The 10,090-nt window shown below is 37.5% G+C and overlaps 1 protein-coding gene across 1 annotated transcript; it reads left to right on the forward strand.

Moving 5' to 3' along the window:
- Positions 1-2,614: 2,614 nt before the first annotated feature.
- LOC133107412 (olfactory receptor 52D1-like) lies at positions 2,615-3,505 on the forward strand. The gene has a single exon (XM_061216403.1). It carries the CDS (start codon positions 2,615-2,617, stop codon positions 3,503-3,505), a length of 891 nt encoding a protein of 296 aa, XP_061072387.1.
- The last annotated feature ends 6,585 nt before the right edge of the window (positions 3,506-10,090 follow it).

Below are 10,090 nucleotides of genomic sequence, written 5' to 3' on the forward strand. Positions count from 1 at the left end.
AGAAAAGAAACCATGTTTAGAATGACTTTCTCTGGGCAAAAAAGGGCAGCTTTTGGTTCCACCATCCTCAAAATCTGACTGTGGATGTCAGATGATGTAACCCCTGTAATTGTAGCACTACTCTTATTATAGAATTAGTGGTTCTTACCGCACAGTGTGACAGCAAAGACAGGATATTGTCAGGGCTACATCGCAAAGTGTGTCATGTATCAACCGTAAAAGACAGCCGATATCATAGTGTACAGCCATTGCATGAAACATGGAAACAAAACTTTATATGTTGCATTTATATTTTTGTTCAGTGTACTTTTATTGTCATTGTAATATGGTTAAAATATTTACAAAATAAAACTTAAATGTACTTTTTAAAAATAGTGCCAAATGAAATTATATTCTTGAGGTACCCCAAAACATATATATACTGGAGGACACAGGAGGAAATTAAATTAAATGTACGTATTTATACAGTGCTTTTTACAGATAATTGGATAACTGTCACAAAGATGCTTGACAGAGAAACAGAAAGACAATTGGGAAAAAACCAGGCCTAAATCACAAAAAAAGAAAAGAGAGATTGGGGGAGGGTTAGTCATGACATCATCAAAAACAAAAAGTGTATTTACATGAGTCCTTTATAAAAAGCTTGAATGAAGATGATTCCATTTCATAAGTGTGTTTTCTGCAGAACACCAACAAGATCAGCCTTACTAGTTACAACAAGCAGAAAAAAATTTGTGAGGTATGTACACATTCTATATTTTTACTGAAATGTTCTCCTTTATCACATTAATATCTTCTTGAGTTTAGTAGTAGTAGTCAAAGTATAGTAATACTATAATTATTTTTCTGCTGTAATTTCTAATGCTTTACTAATGCACCATTAATTGCTGTAATTATTCAGTCCAGCAAATAGCATTGCTCTTTCATATACAATGCAGTCCGCTCAGTTCTTTTGGGTCTGTATTCCAGCACATTGAAACAATTAAATAATGAATATGAATATGAAACAATTTATTGAAATAAACATTTGAAACAATGCAGACTGCCACCTTTAATTTACATCCATATTGCGTGATCCATGTAGGAACTACATCCCTTCTTATACAGTCCTTCCATTTTAAGGGAAGCAAAATGAATTGTACAGTTGGCCTCTCAGCTGTTTCTGATTACTCGAATGTATTCAATCACTGCCATAGTAAAGGTACAAGAAAGCTTTCAGCATCTAGTCTTAATTCTGGGCTTTTGATTGCCGTTGGAGTCTATTATTGGCATTTGTCAATGTGAGGGCCAGAGCTGTGCTAATGGAAGTCAGGGAAGCCTTTATGAGGCAGATAAATTAAAAAAATTAAAAACAGTCAGAGACAAAGGACAAACGATAAGCTTACTGCAGAAAAAAACTGTTTGGATCATCATGAAGAAGAAAGAGAGCATGTTTGGGATCATTGCCTTGTTGAAGGCAGTTGGGAGGCAGTTGGGAGGCATATGATTGAACTTGATCTGATAAGATGCTGCTATCAGCAGTTACATTATCAATGAAGGCAAGTGAGCCAGCCCTTGTGACAGCCATACATGCCCAAACTATAACAACCCCAACCCCGGGGCCTTGGTTCTTGGGCTATTCGGTTTAGCCTCCACACTTTGCTCTTGCCATCACTCTGATCCAAGTCAATCTTGGTCCCTTCTGTCCACAAGACTTTTTTCCAGAACTCTACAGGCTCTTTTAGGTACTTCCTAGCAAGCTGTTTCCTGGTCATCCTGTTTTTACAACTAATAATGGTCTGATAACAGCTCAGAATATCTTGCAGCCTCAGTAGTTCTGTTTGTGAGGTCCTCTGACTGTGCTCACTCGCACATCCATAACTGCCCCCTGAAGAGTGTTTCTGATCAGCTGGATTTGCTTCATAATTTGGAGGTTTGGCAAAAATTATTGTCCATCAACTGTAAATGTTCTCCTTGGCCTACCATGGCCTTTGGAATTACTGAGATCACCAGTGCTCTCTTTCCTCTTAATGATGTTCCAAAAAAATGAATTTGATAAGCATACTGTTTGGCATATGTCTCTGACTGTCGTTTTTTTCCTCTCAGCCTCATAATGGCTTCCTTGATTGAAAACACCCGACTAATTAGAAACAGCTGAGAAGCCAACTGTCCAATTACTTTTGGTCCCCTAAAATGGATGGTCTATGTCTCTAAAGGGATGTGATTCCTACACGGATCACCTGATATGGTATGAGAAAATGTACCAATGTCCAAATACTTACGGACTGCAATGAAAATATATGATTCAGCTGTGTGGCACGCAATTTGATCTTGATAAGTCAACAGATGTGTGCTCAGTGGTACAGTTATCAAAGCCTGGCTTACTGTTGCTTTATTCTTCCTGTTGTCTTTCTCTTGGGTCAATGAGTTAAAACAGTCTACTGACACAGAAGACATTTAAAATAGGATGAATATGCTTAACGTCCTTTTTCACTGAGCATTTTGCGGTCACATCAATGTAGCTACAACCGTATTTATTTATTTTTTTTAAATTCTTCTTTTCATTGTTCAAATAAAAAATTATAAACAAGAACCTGTCTTTTTTCTCTGTAGGATTCATTGTACAACTAACACCATGGATAATGGATCAGTGGTGACATCATTCATATTGAATGCATACACTGAACTGGAAGACCATAGGTACCTTTACTTCACTGGTTTCCTGTTATTGTTCATCCTTATGGTATTAGCCAATGTAATTCTTATTACAGTAATTTACATTGAGCATTGTCTACATGAACCCATGTATTTTTTTATGTGTAATTTAGCAGTGAATGGAATTTATGGTAGCATATCATTATTACCATCAATACTTGGATATTTATTGTCTCATACTTATGAAATATCTCTGGCTGCTTGCCTTTTACAGATCTTTTGCATACACTCACATGCTGCAGTTGAGTTTTGTATTTTAGCAGTGATGGGTTACGACCGTTATGTTGCCACTTGCCATCCATTACACTATCACCAATTAATGTCTCACAGAAAAGTGTGTGCACTTATTGCATTGTCCTGGTTTTATTCTTTTACGGTTTTTGGGCTGTATTTCATATTAACAGTTCAGCGTACATTTTGTGGCATGATCATTGAAAAGTTGCATTGTATTAACTTTGAATTAGTCAAACTGTCTTGTGTGGAAATCTCTATTCAGAGCAAAGTTGGCTTTGTTGTAACAGTTTTTTTACTTGTTCCACAGCTGTTCATGATACTATTTTCCTATGCACAAATACTCAGAATCTGCCTGCATGCTTCTAAGGAATCTCGTGGTAAAGCTATTCAAACATGCACCCCACACTTACTTGCTGTGATTAATTACATAGTGGGATTATTATTTGAATTCATCCAGAGTCGTTTCAACATGACTCATGTACCTTATAAAGCTCGCATATTCATGTCCCTTTACTTTCTAATAATTCCACCATTGAGTAACCCTGTCATTTATGGAATAAGGATTACTGCAATATGAGTTCAGATTTTAAAATTGTTTAGTGCCAGAAAAAACAACTAACTCCACAGCAGATGATGATAGTTTCATGCCTACTTAATTGTTTAACACATTATTGAGCCAATAGTCATAACAACCTCAAAACGCATTGCATTGGGTTACAAGACCAATGAAAAAACACTGGTCTGCGTGATTTCACCTCAGCAAAGGCCAATCTTGTACATTTATAAACATTGGCAACATGACGCATAACCTTTATTGCAGAAAATAAGTCCTCACCCTCATTTATATACAGTACAGTCATTTCTCAGATGTTGTGAAGCTGAAGATGCATAGATGTCAGCCATATAAATTGTGTAAAATTGTATAATTGTCATGACAATACAATAAATTAGCATTTGATTACGAAAACCAAGTGGACTGAAAATACATTAATGGTTTGATTAGATTTGAGTTGTTTGCTTTAATAAATAACTTCAACAAATAATGTATTGTTTCTTAATATTAAATTACATTTCAATAAATAATTTATTTCACTTTCTTTCAAGTCATACATCAATGTGTCAAATGTTCAGTAAAGGTTTAATCAAAATAAACAATAACAGACAAAAATATTTTTTTATTGAGGGACAATTGCATTAAGTGGCATTTCATTATAGTTATGTCTATTCAAAATGTGAAATGGACATTAACTGATTATCTTCTCTTGTGATGCTCTGCCAGGCCTTTACTGCAGTCATCTTCCTGCTTCTTTCACGGTCTAGTTGCCTCAAAGGAGCAGTTCACCCAAAAATGAAATTAAAGTATGTTTCCAATTGCAAGTATTATCTATTATCTATTTTTTTTTTTTTTTTGAGGTGCATTTCACGGTTATATAGTGGACCTCTTATCAACGTGGTGAAAATGTAAATTTGAAAAAATCAAAAGCAATGTCTCAACTGCTACAGTTACTTGCGAACATCAACAAAGCTTAAAAATGCACATTTTAATTGAGAACTATTTCTTCTTCTGCCGGAAACTGTGCCTTCGCAAGCAGAAGTTTCAGGCAAACACAACAGCAAAGCCATACTAATGGAGCTAGATCCACTAATGGAGCCACTGAGGGAAAGATCAGTGGGGCCCACCCTAACCCCACCCCTGACACACATCAGGCTACTGAAGATGGGGCCAGAAGATGACCCGGAGGTGTTCCTTGAACTGTTTGAGCAGATGGCCTGGGTCTGCAACTGACCGGTGGAGGAGTGGCCACAACTGGTGGCCTGAAACATACCTTGGCCAACTATGCCACCCTCCGGGGAACCATCAGGGAACAGGTGGGATTGAAACCAGAGGGGCACCGAAAGAGACTTTCGTTCACGGCAGTCAGTCGAAATGTCTGACCCGAATTCGGGATCAGACCCTCCTCTACTCCCTCGAGTGACTGACTTCACCCTCAGCCAGTCTCGGAATGAAACACTAAGTCGAGTAGCTGACCAAGTGATTGAGATTAATGGGAGGCTACTTCAGCAGAGGGCTGGTCGAGTAGCCTGGTGGCTCACAGCAATCCGATAGCAGGTAATTTGGGACAGAATAAAACACCTAAACACCGAATAATGGTCAGACTATACAGGAAGATCGGTCCGTCGGTGCTGTATGGTGTGCCCCGAGTGTCAAAAAGTAAATCCTGCAGCCATTCCAAAAGCACCTTTGTCACCATTACCTTTAATGGAGGTCTCCTTCAAAAGAATTGGCATGGACCTCGTCAAACCATTAGAGCTGAGCACAAAAGCATATCGCTTTGTATTAGTCATAGTAGACTATGCAACCCGCTATCCGGAGTGGTCCCCCTCCACAATATACAGTAGTGTGCAAAAGATTTAGGCAGGTGTGAAAAAATGCTGTAAAGTAAGAATGCTTTCAAAAAAAGAAATGTTAATAGTTTATTTTTATGAATTAACAAAATGCAAAGTGAGTGAACAGAAGAAAAATCTAAATCAAATCAATATTTGGTGTGACCATCCTTTGCCTTCATCAATTCTTCTAGGTACACTTGCACAAAGTCAGGGATTTTGTAGGCATATAGTCAGGTGTGTGATTAACCAATTATACCAAACAGGAGCTAATGATCATCAATTTAATATGTAGGTTGAAACACAATCATTAACTGAAACAGAAACAGCTGTGTAGGAGGGTTAAAACTGGGTGAGGAACCGCCAAACCCTGCTTCCAAGGTGACGTAGCTGAAGACAGTTTAATGTCAGAAGTCATACACCATGGCAAGACTGAGCATAGCAACAAGACACAAGGTAGTTATACTGCATCAGCAAGGTCTCTCCCAGGCAGAAATTTCAAGGCAGACAGGGGTTTCCAGATGTGCTGTCCAAGCTCTGTTGAGGAAGCACAAAGGAACGGGTAACGTTGAGGACCGTAGACGCAGTGGTCGGCCAAGGAAACTTAGTGCAGTGGATGAAAGACGCATCATGCTTACTTCCCTTCGCAATCGGAAGATGTCCAGCAGTGCCATCAGCTCAGAATTGGCAGAAACCAGTGGGACCCAGGTACACCCATCTACTGTGCGGAGAAGTCTGGTCAGCAATGGTCTTCATGGAAGAATTTCAGCCAAAAAGCCATACCTCCGATGTGGAAACAAGGCCAAGCAACTCAACTATTACACAGGAACTGGGATGCAGAAAAATTGCAGCAGGTTCTCTGGACTGATGCGTCAAAATGTGAAATATTTGGCTGTAGCAAAAGGCTTGTTCGCGGAAGGGCTGGAGAGCGGTACAAGAATGAGCGCATACAGGCAACAGTGAAGCATAGTCGAGGTTCCTTGCAAGTTTGGGGCTGCATTTCTGCAAATGGAGTTGGGGATTTGGTCAGAATTAATGGTCTCCATCATGCAATACCATCAGGGAGGCATCTGATTGGCCCCAAATTTATTCTGCAGCAGGACAACAACCCCAAACATACAGCCAATGTCATTAAGAACTATCTCCAGCATAAAGAAAAACAAGGAGTCATGTGAATGGCCCCCACAGAGCCCTGATCTCAACATCATCAAGTCTGTCTGTGGATTACATGAAGACACAGAAGCATTTGAGGTTGCCTAAATCCACAAAAGAACTGTGGCTAGTTCTCCAAGATGTTTGGAACAACCTACCTGCCAAGTTCCTTCAAAAACTGTGTACAAGTATACTTAGAAGAATTGATGCTGTTTTGAAGGCAAAGGGTGGTCACACCAAATATTGATTTGATTTAGATTTTTCTTCTGTTCATTCACATCTTCTGTTCATGCATTTAGTTAATTAATAAAAAAAACTATTGACATTTCTATTTTTGAAAGAATTCTTATTTTACAGCATTTTTTCACACCTGCCTAAAACAAGTCTATTAGAACCAGCGTCTGCCACCCTCAAACAGACAGGCTGGACAGACAGACAATGATTTGTATGTTTGTTTTGGACTTTCAGACCTCCAAATCCACACAATGGTGTCCCACAGGTGAGTGCATTTCCCTAAAAACAGACATACCACCATACAGAATTAAGAAACAGCACCCCCTTTTGGCACAAAGGAATGTAACAAGATTCAGGACGATATTTAAATAATGTAAATGGTAAATGGTAAATGATTGGAATTTATATAGCGCCTTTATCCAAAGCGCTGTACAATTGATGCTTCTCATTCACCCATTCATACACACACTCACACACCAATGGCAACTGGCTGCCATGCAAGGCACCGACCAGCTCGTCAGGAGCATTTAGGGGTTAGGTGTCTTGATCAGGGACACTTCGACACAGCCCGGGTGGGGGATCGAACCGGCAACCCTCCGACTGCCAGACGACTGCTCTTACTGCCTGAGCCTCTGTATGTACATCTTTTTCCGTCAGTCCAGTGTCTTGCTGTTCATTGTACATAGATCACACATCACAAAGCACAAAATGCATTTTATCGGATATGCAGACAGCAATAGATGTTTACATTACCCAAACTCAGTTTAGGTTAACCACCATTACTATATCTTAACCATGCTGTACTAAAATGCAGCCCGCTGTCTTATCTTGTTTGCCTGTCACCAGTTCTGTATTGTGTTTCTGTATTGTTTTGATGTGCTGAAAACTTGGAAATAAATAGGTAGGTAAGGTAAATCTGATGACTTGATAGATTCATTTAATCTGAGAATATCAGTTGAAATGGGAAAGAAACATGCAAACGTATCATGTAGAACCACCCAATCTCAATGGACGTTGTAAGAAAAGCTGGGTTTGTATAATTGTGAATTACCATATACATGAGCCTGGTAGCACACACACTATTTATGAACGTTTTAACATAGTTTTATTGCCTTTATAACCTTTGTAAAATAGTGACAAAACATTGTCAATTAATATTGTAGATGCCACCCAAGATTCACAAATGAGCTCTTAAGGGTAGCTACCCTCTCCCTGGCTCCCCAGTAGATTGCACCCTGATTATTACATTTGGGAGATTACTGTTTAATTATAATTGTAGTGTCACTGCGAGTGTTTTGGATGTAACACAGCTCTGACATCACCAACTGATTACAACATTTGCATTTGCATGGGCCAGATCTTTATAAAAAGCTCCTTAAGTGTGTTGTCTGCAGAACACCAACACAATCAGCACTAAACGTTACAACAATTTTTTAAATTTTTTTAAAGGAGGCCAATACTTTAAAATGGGTACGTATGGATTTTATATATGTTGTGATTTTTTAACACATTACACATGCCAGGAACTTCTGGACATATTATTTATTTTAGGATAATTTTCTATGATCGATATCTTATGATGAAACATAAAGCTACAATAAATGTATCCTACCAACAAGAATTGTCTATCTAGCCAACACTAGATATAGCCAATATCCTGGTAGTCATAGTGCTCCAAAGAACTCAGAGACATACTATTGCTTTTGGTATAATTCATCATATGTAGTTGACCTTATGACTTGACTTTTTACTGAAACAACTGAAACAGTAATTGGAATTCATCAAAACTATGTGCAGCACCTACACACTGAGAATAGACCCAATTGAAAATAACTGTGAGCTCCATTTTGAAGTAAAATTTGTCATTGGTAAAACCTACATGTTTTTAGCGATAATATGTTGGTCAATAAATGAAAAGATGCATTTTTTAAATCTGTATTTCATGATTTTAGTGCTAAATTTGAATGAATGGCTTCTGAGTAGTAAATGGGGTTGGAGACTGTCAGAAAGTTGTCGGCCAGAAGCATTGGCAGTTTTGGTCTGAAATACAATATTATGCCAGCGTTATCTTTTAATTACTGTAACAGTTCAGTGCATAAAATATAGCATGCTCTGGAACTCTCTACCCATACACATCCGTCATACGGAGTCACTGTCATCTTTCAAAAAACTTCTCAAAACTCATCTGTTTACTCTTGCATACCCCTGACTGTTTCCTTCCCTTTACATGTTGTTGTGTCTATCTCTGTCTGCTGTCTGTTTGATATTAATTGGATGTTCATTGTAAATTATTTTGTATTATTTTATTATTATTTTGTATCATGTTTTTACCATGTTTATTTTGTATTTTGCACAATGTAAGGTGACCTTGAGTGTCTAGAAAGGCGCCACTTCAAATAAAATGTATTATTATTATTATTATTATTATTTTTATTATTATTATTATTATTATTTTTTTATTTTTTTTTATTTTTTTATTTTTATTATTATTATTATAATTATAACCAGGAAGATGCGTCTTAATATCCTTATAAAAAAACCTCCTGTCCTTTTTCCTATTCAATGAAGAAAATATCAATAGTTAATCATTGTATTTTATTTTTCTCTGCAGGTTTCAAACCCACCACAGAGAATGCATCAGCGGTGTACTCATTCATCTTAGAGCCATACTTTGATTTTGAAGACCATAGATATCTATACTTCATAGGTTTCCTGTTTTTGTTCATCCTTTTGCTATTAGCAAATATAATTCTTGTTGTAGTTGTTTACATTGAGAGAGGTCTCCATGAACCTATGTATTTTTTTATGTGTAATTTATCAATTAATGGAATTTATGGAAGCTTGTCTTTATTTCCAGCATTACTTACTAATTTAATGTCTCATACTTATGAAATATCTCTGGCCGCTTGTCTTGTACAGATATTTTGCATACACACATATGCTGCAATTGAATTTTTTACTTTAGCAGTGATGAGCTACGACCGGTATGTTGCTATTTGTCATCCATTACACTATCACCGATTCATGTCTGACATAAAAGTGTGCATATACATTGCATTGTGCTGGATTTATCCTTGTGTTCTTTTTGGAATCGATTTCTTGTTTACTGTACAGCATAGCTTTTGTGACAGTATCATAGATAAGTTATATTGCGTCAATTTTGAATTGGTTCAACTGTCTTGTGTTGAAAATTCTTTTCAGAGCAAAGTTGGTTTAGTTATCACCATTCTCATAATTGTTCCCCAGCTGCTCATGATACTGTTCTCATATGCACAAATACTAAGAATCTGTTTATTTGTTTCAAAGGAATCTCAGGCCAAAGCCATTCAAACATGTACCCCACACTTACTGGCTGTGATTAACAATGCAGTGTGTATGCTTTTTGAAATTA

This window comes from Conger conger, chromosome 13 (assembly GCF_963514075.1).
Source record: "Conger conger chromosome 13, fConCon1.1, whole genome shotgun sequence".
In the NCBI taxonomy this organism is placed as follows: Eukaryota; Metazoa; Chordata; class Actinopteri; order Anguilliformes; family Congridae; genus Conger; species Conger conger.

Coding starts and splice junctions, on each gene's coding strand:
- LOC133107412 (XM_061216403.1), top strand. CDS start 2,615: ATGGATAATGGATCAGTGGTGACATCATTCATATTGAATGCATACACT.